General features: G+C 35.4%; 1 protein-coding gene across 1 annotated transcript in view; it reads right to left on the reverse strand.

Annotated features, from left to right (window-relative positions):
• Positions 1-16,313, reverse strand: part of CNTLN (centlein) — a 178,812-nt gene that overhangs the window by 86,512 nt on the left and 75,987 nt on the right. The window contains 4 exon segments of the mRNA XM_030467597.1: positions 1,855-1,978; positions 5,639-5,699; positions 11,547-11,607; positions 11,609-11,705. Coding sequence (XP_030323457.1) covers positions 1,855-1,978; positions 5,639-5,699; positions 11,547-11,607; positions 11,609-11,705 — 343 coding nt within the window.

The following is a 16,313-nucleotide window of genomic DNA, read 5'->3' on the forward strand; positions in this document are numbered from 1 at the left end:
ATTAAGTCCCATCAGGTACCATCATGATAACAGAATCTAAGCTATGAGAAATCAGAAAGAATGGGGTTCTCCCTCACTCTGAAGTGCCACCCAAGTGCCTGACATTAAGTTTATAATTGCACAACTTTACACACATAATATAAAGCTTTTTGAGACATCAAAATAACAGTGTAAGGTATAAAGATTTCCAGACTTGTTTTTTGTGTCTTGGCTACATTTGTTTGTTTAAGCATCCTCAAAAAGGAAAACGAATCCCATTTAGTGTGATGGCTTAATACAGTTCTATTCTCATGACAAAAATTATCAAAACCCTACAATTTGCACCTCACATGAATTTATAGATTAAAAAACAGATGAATAAATAAAGGTTTAGTATTATACTTTCCCAAGATCTACTTTTTCCAAATACATTCCTGACAGTACACAAGCAGGTCTCATTTACTTTAAACAGAAAGAGCAGTTGATTTTGTCTCTCTTTACCTTTTCTTCCTTCAATTTTTTTTGAACTATCAGAAGTAGAACACTCAGTGCTCCACTGTATATCAAGTTTGATTTTACTGTCCCTATCTACATTGAATTTTGTATATTTTCAGCCTTAGACTCTCAGTGGACCACAAATGCCAGCTTAGCTTTACACACAGAATTAAATAATTTAATTGCATAAAGTAACTACCATTATACTCTTCCAGCTTACACTGAATTTAAAGCAGTAAGCTAGAAGATAAAATCATCCATGTTATTCCTAAATAAGCAAAACATTTTCATTATAATTTAAACAAATCTATTCATTATTTATGCTTTGATATTTAAAAAAATCTACCTGTACTACCAATGCCTGTAGCAGATTTTCTCTTTATTAGTATTTTCATCCACATTTCTTACCATTCTTAAGGAAATGCCATAGTATTACAAAGCAATACACATGTACTTGAATAGGCCAAAGCACTATTTATATATCAGGGACAGCTTATCATTCACAGTAGAATGCTTTAATTCACCCTGAGCTCTCTGAACAACTACCAGTTTTGCAGCAATTTCAATGTCTGTTTTTGGTTAGACAGAGTTAAAAAGTTTATGTCAAGATTTGTCACTATTGACCAATTAATAAAAAAATATTTTTAATATACATGTTTGTTACTAAGCTGTAGGTGCACACCTATGTCCTACTAAAGACACTACGATGTAAGGACATGCTCAAATTACTCTTTTGAAACAAGGCCTGAAAAACTGTACCTTACCAGTATCTGATAGCTAAAGTCATAAGAAAGGTCTTCATACCTCCAAATGTGTTTTTTTACCAGAAATTCTATCTCAATGCTAAAGAGTTGAAAGTAAAATAATTTCTGCATTAAATTTTCACTGTTCTCTATAGGATTTAAGTTATAATTGTAAATAGAACACTATATATTATAGATTTTATAGAGAGTATAATTTTTTTTCAATTTAGAAATAAATTTTGAGTCTTTCTTCTTTTCATAAATATATATAGCTGCAATATTTTTGTAGAATGACCAGAAACAACAGATAAATAAGAAAGACATATAGACAATAGACAAAAACAATAGACAAATAAGAAACAAATGAGCAGCCCTAGCTGCCCAGTTTTAGGCTCACAATGAGATCCTAAATAAAGTAAGTCAAGTTGTCATCTCAACATATTTTACTCTTGGTTTCAACTGTAATTTTTCTCATATAAGAGGTATGCCATGTATGCTGCTCTAACAAAGGATGAAGTCTTGATCACCACAGAGTAGCTCCTTCCTTCAAATCAAATTCTCTTTCGAATACCTATATAATACTTCTGTTCAGATTCCTTGTGTAAGGGAAATGTTTTTAATGAGCTATGTAACTTACCTGCTATCACCCTCTTCCCACTGCTTTAATTGCTCTTTTAGTGCTCTGTAGTTGGTCTGTAACATCTGCAGCCTCTCTTTGCTGTTTTCATGGGCTGCTCTTAGCTCATCAGTTTCTTGAGTCTGTATTGCAACAGAAAAACAAAATTAGAATTGGGCAAAATATAAGAGACTTTCACACAGATGACATGAAACAAAAGATCTGTTTAAGTTATTATTAAAAGCCACATAAACCTAAATAGAACAAACACAATCTATGAGGTAAAATTTTTCATAGTGCTATCCTAGCAAATTTTGCTGATTTTGAAAAATTTACTTAAATATTTTTTCCATGCTTAAAAAATTTCCCACCAAAATGCCAGTCTTCATCTTATGAGTACTATGGGCTGCTACACCTAAAATTACATACCCTGATTGTTGGCTCAGCCTTTTCCTCTGAACTCCTAAACTGTGTGTTTTCAAGGGAAATGATGGCCAAACAAGTCCACGTTAAAACACTTAAATTTGAAAAGATTCAGGACTTCCTCATATATTAATTTACTTATGTAAATTTATATAAACTTGCAACACTCTTTGTCCTCCAGTTATGTAACAAACAAGAAATAGAAAAAAATTTTGCAATAGCTTTTATCTGATCAAAAACGTATGAAAAAATATACTCTCACAAAATGAAAAATAAGATATACCTTTATTTATACCCAAGGTAAACTCATGAAAGTTTCAAAAAAGATTTCCCTGAGTGATATTTCTATACTCTGAAAAAAAAATTAACATAAAGAAAAGGACATTTCATAGTATAAAGCAAGACAAATTCCTGCACACAGCAATAAATAATTCACTCGATATTATCCTGCAGTAAAATTTGCCCTCAGTGCTTCATTTCCAGCTCAATGTGAGCTCTTGTGGAGTAACTACAGAACATGTTCCTTAATATCTAAGTAAATCACAATTCTTTATTTGCATGTATTTACTTGCTTATACGTAAGGAAGGCTTTTTAGAATTAGTCAATAAATAAGATACACCAAGAGTTAGAGCTGTAAGCAACAAAAATTAAATCCCACTATGAAAAAGTAGTCAAGGGCTTCTACAATAATGTTAACTACAAAGTACCTAGAATAAGCTTGGGTTCTAAAATGTAGCCCAGCTTTCATGATACACAGTAAAAGCTGAAAAGTACCAGTTAAAATTTCAGATGCTACAACACATAAAATTCCAAAAGTTTTTTTTGAGTGACTGAAGCAACTGAAAAAGTGATTTAGAATAGAAGAAGCTACTGAAGTGACCTTATCATTAAGGATTTTCCCCAAATGGTAGAGTTTTATACCTGAAACAACCTCTAAATCAGATACAAATATAAATGTAGAATCCTTTAAAGAGTACTTTTGACTGATTTTAAGTGACTCATAGATACTACAATTAAATTAAAAAGAATACACAAATAGCAAGATAAATTTATGACAAAGGACACAGAGACTATTTCCAAGCTTTGCTAGACACTACAATAGGAAATTTTTCAAAGAACCCAATTATAGATACTGGAGTTTTGAGAAATATTCATGAAATCATTATTCTGGTATTGTTTGATATTGCTAATGAAAAGTGATCAAGTCTGGTAAGGTACTGGAAAATAACATCTTCAGCATAAATCCTTGGAAGTTTATTAGTGTCAATGCCCTTTCAGAGATGCAACCAAGTGTAGAATTTGGCCTTTCGTATTTATGAATCTACTGTTGCTTACCTGATCCATTATCCATTCCGTCACAAATACCCCCTTCCCTTATCAGTTGTTCTGCTCTCACAGAAATAGCAATTAGACAATTACCTGTCCTAATCACTCTCGTTTATTGAATTATTAAGTGCTTCAGCACCACAAATTTACAATGTCATTTCCATAATCTCAGTTAGTTCTGCTTGTCTCTAATCGAATTACATTATAATTTTTATTAACTAAACTGTATTCTATACAGTTTTCTATATATTTACAGAAATAGAACAGAATAACCATAGAATTATAGAATCATTTTGTTTGAAAAAGACCTTTAAGATCATGAAGTCCAATCCTGAACTTAACACTGTCAAGTCTTCCACTATACCATGTCCCTAAGCACCATTTCTTAAATACCTCCAGGCATGGTGACTCCACCAATTCCCTGGGCGGCTTGTTCTAATACCTGACAAGCCTTTCAGTGAAGGTATTTATCCTAATACCCAATTCTAAACCTCCCCTCATGTAATTTTCCTCTCATTCTATTACTTGCTTCTTTGGAGTAGAGACCAACACCCTTTTACTACAGCCTCCTTCCAGGTAGTTGTAGAGAGCAAGGTCTCCCCTGAGCCTCCATTCCTCTAGACTAAACAACTCTAGTTCCCTCAGAAGCTCCTCATATGACCTGAACTCCAAACACCTGAGCAGTTTTGTTGCCCTTTGGAAATGCTCCAGCACCTCAGTGTCCTTCTTGTAGTGAGGGGCCCAGAACTCAACACAGTATTCAAGGTGCAGCCTCATCACTGCTGAGTACAGCTGAACAATCACTACCCTAGTCCTGCTAGCCACACTATGTCTGATATAAGATTGGATGCTGTTGGCTTTCTTGGCCACCTGGGCACACTGCTGGCTCATATTCAGCCAGGTGTGACCAAGTGGGAGGAGCTGTGCTTTACTGGGCAAGAGTAATCTGTAGCAGCAGTTGGTTGGCAGGCTCACTAAGTAAGAGTAACAAACAGAAGGCCTGACAAAGGGCCAGCTCATGGGTAGAGCTGGTAGGACTCTGACACCCAGGAACAAGGAGCAAGATGACCTGAAAGTCTGAATTTGAAGTCTAAGTCATCTTACCAGTACATCCACTCCATGAGCATTAAGAGACTACAATAAATTTTCTGAAGTATACAGGATGATGAACTGTTGCGTTTGTCTTAAAATATAAGCTGCACTTTTTGTATGTGGGAGGAGCTCAGAACTATGGTGCACAGGACTCCCCCCATTTTTTCACTTACCTGACATTTATCACAGCATGTTCAATATAGCCAGTTCTGCATGCTACACATACTGAAAATATCTTCCAAATTCTCTAACTTTGAATGAACATTAAAAATGAGGGAATGGGAAAAGGGAAAGAGAAAAGGCAGGGTGTACAAATTTAAAAAATTTAAGAAAATATGATTTGGGGGTTGGGTTTTCATTCAAAGGGTAATTTGAAACCACGAGTCATCCAGAAGGTACTCTTTTTGAAGTAAAATGTCAGACTAACAAAAACAAACAAAAAAACCCTATAAAACTTCTTCAGCTTCTGAGCCATAACTTCTAAGAGCTTGAGGGGTAAATCTGATCTAAGAACTTAACCTAAACATTTTAAGATGCTGACTTCACTATACCAAAAAAAAAAAAAAAAAATTATTTTCTGCTTCACTTTATTTCTATAGGAACACATGAACTTCCCAGAATATGCTCAGACACAAGTTTTGAAAATGCATTTAACAAGCACATATTATTGATGACGGCTCCAATTAGGTTTCTGTTGGCCTGCAGGAGCACCAACACAAGATTCCTACCAGTAAAGGAAAATGGCAAAAGAATGGAGAGTGCTCTGTTATGCTAACACACTTACAGTCCATGACAATATGAGAGAGCATTTTGCATTTTTTAAAATGTCTTTATTTTGGTATATCTTTACCAATGCAAGTGTACAGCTAGAGGATTTATTTATGTTTTTAATGTTCACCTTTATCTGTAGTGTCTTCTCTAAGTTTTCAATCTTCCTTTCAGCTATTTTAAGCCTCCTTAGCTCCTCTGGCTCTCTGAAAGAGCTCTTTGGGGACAGAGACCTTGAACGTTTCACAGGTGGTTCCTGGAGAATAAAACAAGGACATGGTTGAACTAGTTGGAACACCGGATTATGAAAGACATGCAGAATTAAAGAAGTAATTTTGAATACTAATAATGAATTATAAAAAAAAAAAATCTGCATGGAATACCAGAGAAATAACAAGCAGAATTACCACAGCGCTACCACTAAAGGTTTCTCTGTGACTCGTTAATGAGAATATTCATTTACATTTACATTGTTTCTTTCAGAATAATGATGTCCCATTAGGGAAGACTAAAGGGTTATAGACTCAGAAATGCAAGAAACCTCATTACAAAGGAGGGGATAGAGGCTGATCTAATTGCTCTATAAGGGTCCAAGGTTACACTTGATAGGACAACCAGAAACAAGAGGGAAAGGATTTTTTTCCCTTTGAAATAGTTTAACACACTGTGAAGTTGAAGGAACAATATGCTTGAGGAATATAAATACAACAGACAGTAGATCTTATACCATAATGACCATATGGTCATTAACTATAATGTGACTAACTAGAGACAAGAATATGTGTTTATATTATGTACAGCTTCATATAGCAATCTGGAGAAAGAATTTGTGAAACTAACACTTAAACTGGGCAGCTTTCTTGTTCATTCTATGTCATATGTCCTTATGGCAAAGCAAGACAGATCATCAAATTAGACTTTCTGATTTTCTGAATAACTTTGGTTAAGGACAGTTATGCTAACACACACTTAATACCAATAAGCTTTCATGTAAACACATGAAGTAAGAAACTTAAGATTAATTTTGGTTATTGTTGCATGTTGCCATTTTTACTGTAAAATAACTGACAAAAGGAATACAGATTAAAAGTCTTCTCGGATACAACATATTTCTACGCTTTTATTTTTCCACCAGATGTATCTTAAGAGGAATCTTAATCAGCAACTGTTTTTGGTTTTTTTTTTCCTTTCCTACTACCTTCCAGTATTAAATGTTTATAAGTCACTGTATATCACACTTTCAGTGTATAGGAGAAAAAAATACCATGAAATACTAGAAAATAGTATTGTATATTTCAGAATTTAAGTATTGCCAAGGTGTTTCTCTCATTTGTTTTTTTGGTTTATTTTACTTCTGCAATATGCCTGAATGAGGTGGGGGGAAAAAAAACACCAAACAAACCTAAATTAAAAATAGCAAATGGAAAGAATTCTTTTACATTTTAAATCTGAATGCCAAGTGGACATATTTTGTATATTGCTACCCATTCATTTGTATAACAGAAGTAACTACAAGGCAGTTTAAATGAAAATTTAAAACAATTTTTCCAAGTCTAAGGTTTTATGTTACCAGAATTAAAGAAGTAATTTTGAATACTAATAATGAGTTATATAAAAATAAAAATCTGCATGGAATGGCAAAAAGAAAACATAATGGAAACAGTAAGGTTATTGATTATAATTTTTTCTACAAATTCCAGTATAGATATCTAAACATTTATTTCAGTTAATAGATGCTGGTATCAATAACAAAAGACTTCAACATTGCAAAAAGCCAAATTGATCTCTTTCAGGTGTCTGAAGCAGAACATCAAGGCCAACATAGAAATAAACTGATTTTTTTACAGTTCCAGATTTCTTGAATAAATACAAGAACTTAAATGAAATTCCCATCTTCCACATTTTCTAATTGATGCACACCCATACAAATTTTTCTCAGAAATCTGAATGTCTTATATTTCAAGAAATGTTTCCCAGTTATACATTATGTTTACATACAAAAGACTGTGAAAATACATTATTTCTCTGAAACCAGGAATAGAAGGTCAAAGCACTGCATTTCTTGCCTAACATAAGTACAAAGGATAGGAGTGGAACAACCAGGACCAGAATGCTAAGGATAAGTAGGTAGAGAGACTTTATGGAGAAAAGAGGAAAAAATACAGAACATGTAAAATTCATAGTCTTGCTGGTTTAAGTGAAGGTGATCAGATACAATGAGTATACAGATACTATACATAGCTACCTGGGATTGTACAGTGAATCTTTTCCAAAGGGCCAAAGTATGGGGAAAAAAAAACAAAACAAAAACCAAACAAAAAAACAAACAAAAAACCCAACCAAACAAAAAAACCCACCTCCAACTATTCATGGACATGGAAATAATTCCTTGTGAGAATAGGCAGGATTGGTGATGACTGGTGAAGAAAAATTCTATTTGCATATGTTTTTACCGGCATAGTGCTGATACTACAGGTCTGTGGAGAGAAGGGTCTAGGTTTTACAGGAGTACACAGGTAGTTCAGTCCAATCTTTGCTAAAAAGGCAAACATTTTAATTTTCCTACCAAGACAGAAGAGATTGTGTAGCAAAATACGCTGTAGATTGAATGCTTGGGGTTGCTCCAAAACTGTGTGGAAGATGGCATCTGTAATACCCTTCTAACAACTGCAGACTATGAGGTTAAAGCACTTAATTTTTAATTGAATCCTCAATTTTCTTTCAATTTCATTAAATTTAGACATATCCGTATTGAATTTATACACAAATAATAATGTTGTCAGGATTTCCTACATATTTAGGAGTAAGGTGAACAAATTATGTTAATCCAGGTCAGTAAAGATTAACAACATAGATTTTTCATCAAATAATCCTAAAACACAGAAGATTATACCAAATAGCAGAAAGGCAGAAAATTAACAGGCTTTGTAATATTAACAGATATGAAACGTCATGACAGAAAATTTAACGTAAAGAAATAGTTGGATGTGACACACATTAGCTTTTAACAGAAGTAGAGCCAGCAGAAAAGATGCCTCATTCTGAACCACCTTCTGTAACCCATTTGCACCATGACAGACACTATGGGGTGAAGCTGGAATTAAGCAGGTTTTGAATTCAAGAGGTTTTGCATTGGTAAAATCTCAAAACAAGTCTATAGAAAAGCATAAAAGGAATTCTAGAACAGTCACTGAAATGTCTCGGGGAACCTTCCTGCACAATGAGGTCAGATTAATGCCTGCCAGGGTACAGGATTGAAGACAGTGGTTATAAATCCTCATGGCTCTTACCAGCTGAAGAAACAAACTTTGTTGAAGCTGAGCCAGAGGCTGAAAAGACACAGGCATGGCTTTTTGGAGATGAAAAATTACAAATTCTTGACTCATTGTTTCATCAGGAACCTTCTCAGTACAGCAAGTTAACTCATGCCTTTTAATATCTTGAAATTATAAATTTAGAAGAATACTGTAGGATGTGTATCAATAAAAAGTAATTATAACGCCCGTACACTGTACAGTAGGAACGCTTAGCTATAAAACACCCAAGGACTTTGTTACTAAATCAGACAGCAGATATATATGAACGGTAAGTTCAATTATGCAACAGAAATCACACACAGCTCACTAAGTTCACAACAATAACTATAGCATATAGAAGCCTGTACCATTGCATTCTGCAGAACCAAACACACAGTCACATGGCCACACATCCCAGTTTATCACAATGTTGGCAAATTTGTTTTGTCCCAGACCGTTCTTTTTAACACCTTTACAACTATTTCTTCTTTCAAAATATTTGGCTTTTGAGAGCAAGAATTAATCAAACCAGTGTCATTCTGATCAGAAGTAATTCCATGCCTACTTCTTTGTATCTTGGGAATGCAGGTAAGAGGGGAGTGGTGAGAATGAAAGATTAACACAAGAGTCTTCATGAAGCCAAAAGGATAACCACTGTAAAACAAGAACTGTATATTCAACATAATCTTCCTGTGAAATCATGTGCTAATAATTTCAGTCATGAATACTTTCATCATACAGGACTGATCAAAAAGGCAACGGGAAGATATTTTACTGCAAGAGAAAAACAGTAAAAACAATACTACCTTTTCTATTCTATCTGTGTATTTTGTTATGTTAAATCTGGCACCTCTCACTTTCTTACCTAAATCTTACCTTACAAAGGTAAGATTTAGGTAAGGTACCTTACCTTACCTTCTTACCTTACAAAGGATCTGTAGCCTGTCCATTTAGTTCTCAGAAGTTTTATTAAAGACTGCATTCACATGTGAAAAAGTACACATATCAAATAGCCCTGAGTATTAAAGGAGCATGTTTGGGATCTACTTACCAAAAAACAGGAATGCATTCTCCAAAAGAGGAATTTAAAGTTTGTATTTATTTGTTTTGCTGTATCTTTTTACCCAAGGTAGTATAATTACTTTATTCCTGACACAGCGATCAGTTCATGACAAACACAGTACACTCATTTACATTATTCAGAGGAAGCAAGAAATGAAATTGTGGTGGGCTTACTTTGGCAAAGAGTCAAGCACCCAACAACCTGCTCACTTACTCTCCTTCCTCACCAGGACAGAGGGAGCACATAGGATGAAAAAGGCCACGGGTTGAAAAAAAGAAATTAAGATTGGTTACCATTCACCATCATGGGCAGGCATGACTTGGAGAAAATTAATTTAAGTTATTGCCACTTAAAATAAAATTGTGCAGTAAGAAATAAAGAAAATACTAAGTCAACACCTTTTCCCCCCAACCCTGCTTCCTAGGCTAAACTACACTCCTGGCTCCTCAACCTCCTACTGAACAGGACAAGGGAATGGGGTGGTTACAGTCAGTCCATAACAGGTCCTCTCACCCACTCTTTTCCTCTTCACATTTTGTCCCTGGTCCATCACAGGGCCTCTCCATGGCGTGGGGACCTGCTCCAGAGTGGGCCACAGTGTCTGTCAAAAGAATCTATTCCTATTCCATGGACCCTCTTCCACACGCTGTGGTTTCTGAGTACACCACACCTGCCATGAGCTGCTCCACAAGGTACAGTGTGGATGTCTGCTTCATGGTGATGCTCTCCATGGGCTGCATGGAGAAATACCTACTACAGAACTTGCAGCACCCTCTCAATCTCCACCTCCTCTAACCTTGGTGTTGGCAGGGCTGTTTCTCACCTTCTATGCTTCAGTCTACAATGTCTGTGCAGCATTTTGTGCTTTCTTTAACACATTTTCCCGAGAGGAATATACTGTACATTGAGAAAGAACAAGCCATACAGTTTTCCAGGGAAATATTAAGAGATATCAAATGTGAGAAAACTGGGAAATTTCAAAGGAAGCAGAACATGATGGTTCACACTTATTTCATACCACACAAATATTCTTATTTGCTTCCTTGATATTTCCAAGTTTTCCATGCTTCATAAAATCACAAGAAAAAAATGACTGCCAAATACGCTGAAAAACATCATAACTTCAGCTAATTTAATACATCAATTTAACTCATAGGTTTATATGTGGATCTATTTTATTAGCTATAGTTTAGAGCCATTAGTTATGTGGTACCTAAATTTAAAAGCAAGTCATGATGAAAACAGAAGTCTGGTACTATGAAAATTAATAAAAGCTGAAAGTATAAACTTCAAAAAGACAATCTTCATAGAAAAAATATTACATCAAAACCTCAAAATTAAGATTTTTTTTAATTTTCCATTTAAAAAAAAAAAAAAAGAAAGAAATCACAGTAATAACAGTTTATAATTGTCTCATTTTCTTTCCAGGGAAAGGTGGTCATTCTGATAAACACCGCAAAATACCTGATAAATATTCATTTTAACAAATCTACAAAGAATTTATCCTTCAAATATTTCTTTTAATTAGGAATCCCTTATTCAGTATTTAATAAGGTAAAACCTTCTACTCCCAACAGCTATTTTAACAAGTCTTTGGCAGATAACACAACCACCACTCAAAAAAGCTTCCAGAATTATAAGCAGCATCAACAGATATTAAAATTATGTGGACCCCTGAGCAAAAATGTTTGGCTTTACCAGCCTGACTTAGACACAAATACATGAGACAGGAACACTGTTCTACCTCCTGCTTTCTTCCAGACCTTTTACTAATGCTTTCCAGAGTATACGTAGCATTCAAATTATTCTGCTAAGATAAGACTTGTTTTTTTCAATTTTTCCTGCAAAAGCTCCATTTCTGACTTTTTCATTGTAATGACACTCTCTAGCTCACTTAAAGAAGCTGCTGCAAAATGTAGAGAATGATAGTACAGTTATAATATGAATAAAAAAAATCAGAAGCAGGGCAAATAATTTACATAAAACTTCCCAGAAAAACACATTTCCAATACTACAGCAATGTGAGCACAGTGAATAATCTGGCTTTTGTAAATGATCCAAATGCTTAATCAAAACCAGACCTCAAAGTGTTAATTAAACATTTTCATACAATCACAACTTCCAAATCCAAATCTGCCGTCTTAGCAATGGCTGTTTAATACAGACATTATTTTCTGCAGTAATATATTTTACTACAGTATTTTGTATGTCACATGCTGTCCAAATTCCTTGACAAAATATTTTATGTCCTGACTTCTTCATGTTGAAATTCAAGTTGGTATGTATTACTGGCTTATCAAATAAGAGAAATAAAATCTTCTTCTGCATATTCTGTGAATAAAGAATTCTTAGTTGAAAACTGCATCTGGGAAGTATCTCTATATTGTAAATGTACAACACATATCCACTGCACTGAGAGCACAAATGTTGTGGTAAAATTGAAGTCTTACACAAAAAATAGATGGTAAGTCTAGATCACAGTGTTACTTAAGGCAGTTGTCATTTCATGAAGTCACTGAATTCCAAGACCCTTCCCAGCTATTAATTAATTCACAGCGATTCCTTGGCACAACATAATACTTGTGCACACTGTTCACCTTGGCCCCGTTACAAAACCTGTTCAGACCAAAACACATTTTCACTGGTACCAGCTACCTCTAAGTCACATCTCTGAAGTCAAAGAGTGGACTTGTGTGTACATGATCAAAAGCAGTCAAGTTACCATGGCTTGATAAATTACTACTTGTCAGCTGAGTTTTCATTAGGCACCTGTGATCACACCTCACTGCGTTGCAACCACAAGGCATAATGTTAGCTTAGCATAAGCAAAAGCAATATTCCTGTTGTGGCAGTCTATGGTAAACACAAAGTGAAATGCTTCAGCCCAAACCTCCTCCACAGTGCTTTAAGGCTGGGGACAAACATTCTCCTTGCAACAGCTGTGCCAGACAAAGGCAGCTGGAGGGTAGCATCCTAACATTATCACTGAGGAAAGGAACTGACTCAAAGGAGGAAAAGGATTTTAGCTCATGAGTTCTCAAGGCTCATTAAAAGGGCTTTAAATTAAGATTAGAAGGGGGAAGGTGATAAAACTAAGCTCACTAGAGATGAGCCTAGGGGTGGCATGTCAGTTTTGGGGGTGGCATGAATAGTCCAACTCAGGTGCATCTACACCAGTCCACTCAGCATGAGCAAACAAGAGGAGCTTGAAGACACTGTACAGCAGGACAGCTATGACTTAGTCACCATCAAAGAAATATGGTGGGATGCCTCTCACAACTGAAGTGTTGCAATGGATGGCTGTAAATTGATCAGAGGGGAGAGAAAGGGAAGGAGAGGTGGTGGGCTTGCCCTCTATGTTAGGAACTGTGTTTTGACTGTGTAGAGCTCAACACATGTGATGATTAGGTCGAGTGCTTATGGGTAAGGGGAAAGGCCAATAAGGCAGCTGGAAATCTGCTACAGACCACCCAACCAGGATGAAGAGGCAGATGAGGCATTCTACAAGCAGCTAGCAGAGGTTTCACAGTCATGAGTCCTTGTTCTTATGGTGGATTTCAATTTACCAGACATTTGGTGAAAGTACCACACACCAGAGGGAACAGTCTAGGAGGTTCCTGGTGTAGGAGGTAACTTTCTGACACGTGGTAAATCAGCCTACCAGGGGGCATGCCTTGCTAGATCAGGTGTTTACAAATAAAGAATATGTGAGAGATGTAGTGGTCAGAGGCCATCTCAGGCTTAGTGACCATCAAATGATAAAATTCTTGATTCTTGGTGAATCAAGGAGGGGGGGGCAGCAAAAACGACTCCAGATTTCCCAAGGGCAGACTTTGGGCTATTCAGAACAGTGGTTGAGACAACCCCCAGGGAGTCCTGAAGGGCAAAGGGGACTGGGAAGCCTGGGCATTCTTGAAGATCTTAAAGGTGCAGGAGCAGGGTGTCCCCCTGAGCCAAGAAAGACACTGGTGGGGAAAACAATCAGCCTGGCTGAACAGGGAGCTTTCACTAGGCCCCAGGAAAAAAAGTTGAGTTTACCACCTCTGGAAGAAAGGACAGGCAACTCAAGAAGAGTACAGGCATCTTGTTAGGATATGAAGATAGAAAATTAGAAAAGCAAAAACCCAGTTAGAACTCAATCTGAACATTGTTATAACAGATGACAAAAAAAGTGTTTTACAAATACATTAAAAGGAAAAAAGAGAGCCAGGAGGATCTTCAATGAAGAACCCCCTTGGATGGCCACCAAGGAAGAGGTTGAGACTCTTATTGCCTACAATGTCTTTAATGGTCAGACCAGTTACCCTCAGGGTATTCAGACCCCTGAACTGGAAGATAGGGATAGAGAGCAGAATAAACTCCCCATAATCCAGGAAGAAGCAGTTAATGGCCTGATACAATACCTGGACACTCAAAAGTCTATGGGGCCGGATGGGATCCATCCAAGAGTACTGAGGGAACTGGCAGAGGAGCTTGCCAAGCAATTCTCCATCATTTATCAACAGTCTTGGTTTAACAGGGTAGGTCCTTGGCTTGCCAATGTGATGCCCTCCTACAGGGACTGGGACGGAAGACCTTCAATCAACAAAGCTTGATGAAGAAGACATCTTTCTCAAGACTGACTGAAGGTTTTACTTTGCACATCCTTTACAATTAGTAAAATTCTGACAAACTGACTTGCAGCAGTTTGAACATACTGTTAAGACAAATACTTATTTCAATAGAGAAGAAAGAATTCTGTACAATTATCACTTGTTTCTACGACCTCAATAAAATGTTAATTAAAATTAAACAAGTAAACCCTAGTAACTCTAGTATTTGAAGGAAACAGAAAAATGGGCATATACATTTTATTTCTTTCTATACATAATATGATACTTTTCATAATGTACTATGAACTCATCCTTTGTACGATTAAATCTAAAACTACAAATATCAAGCTTTTATTTCAGAAAAAGTGCAACTCCTCATACAGCAAACAAGCACAGTTTGACAAAAGTAAAGACAAAGCTGTTTCCCATGCTTTTGCTGACTGTTCCTTAAATTTTCTGTTGCTCATTTTGCATAAATTAGGCCATATGTAGTTGCAAACAGATGTAATTTCCACCTATTACTAGCAAAAGTGAAGTTTATGAATTAAAAGAACTCCAGACAGAGGGAAAAAAAGCAAAACAGAAAAATGAGGAGCAGATAGGCCATGCTTTAAAACGAACATTTAGACAAAAATTGAGCTTCTTCTTCATTTGACCAAAACCTTAGCACTGAATAAGAAAGAAACAAAATCCACTAATACTTAGGAGACCGTGACAGTGCCATTACATAAGGGTTATAAGTTATATATATTTTATATATATATATATTTATATGTAATATATATATATAATATATATATAATATATATAAGCTATGTATATTTTATTTTTTTTAACTTTAATTCTGTTCTTATTAAGAAAGAGAAACACACCTACCAGCTTATACAATTTTATTGATTTCTCAGCTGCATGTAAAAAAGGTAACATAAATTATACAATTACATTACTAAAACAAAGACATATTTTCAATCCATTTTTATAATTCATATCATTACTTAAAAAAGTCTGCAACTGTTAAGAGGACCTCATTTTCTATTAAATTTAAAATGTCTTTCACTATTTGGTAAATATTTTTCTACATCTGCTAGCCTAGAAGACTTTATTTACTCAAGTACCAAGAGAATTTTTAAACATTAATTTTTAAGGTATAAAAAGAGATCTTTCAAAGATGGAAAGCTGGAAGAAATTTTTCTCTCTGGTCTTCTGTTTCAGATTCATGTCTATTTGATTTATCACCACTCTCTCATGTTCTGCATACCCTTGGTTAAGAGCAAAAAAATCACCAAACCCAAATTGTTTAGTGAAAAAAACTGGCTACTATGAGAACCTCAATAGCTTCTGTATAACACATCACTCTACAAACAACTCAGAGTTCTAAGATTTATACGTGAAGAAAGAAATGTAACTTCAGATCCTCAGAAGGAAATGACTTTTTAGTATATTTTCACTGACCAACTTTGTATCTGAACTTTTACTTGTAATCTAAGAACTACAGGAATTATTACAATTAGTGAGGCCAAAATGGCAAATAATTTGCACCATAATAGAGCTCTGATTTAAAAATCCTAACATTAGAGGGAAAAAAGCACTATATTTTATTTCAAGGCTGCAGAAAACATTCCAAATCCAAGGTACATACAAAGACTGTAATCCAGTTTTACAGTAACGATCAGAAATGTGTAGTCCAGAAAAATAAAAAGAAGAACACCAACTTCTTCCCCAGCTTCTGTCCCATAACTATCACTCTAGATCTTTGATCTTACGGACAGAAATAGTAACTCACTTCAACAAAGGGTTCCATGAAGGTTAATTTCCTAAAGCCTATTTTGAATACTAAAACAAATCCTAAAAGGAAATTCCCAAAAGACAGTTGTTTCAGTATATCCATAACATTGACCCTCTTCCCATTCAACACCTCT

Source organism: Calypte anna, chromosome Z (assembly GCF_003957555.1).
Source record: "Calypte anna isolate BGI_N300 chromosome Z, bCalAnn1_v1.p, whole genome shotgun sequence".
Taxonomy (NCBI): domain Eukaryota; kingdom Metazoa; phylum Chordata; class Aves; order Apodiformes; family Trochilidae; genus Calypte; species Calypte anna.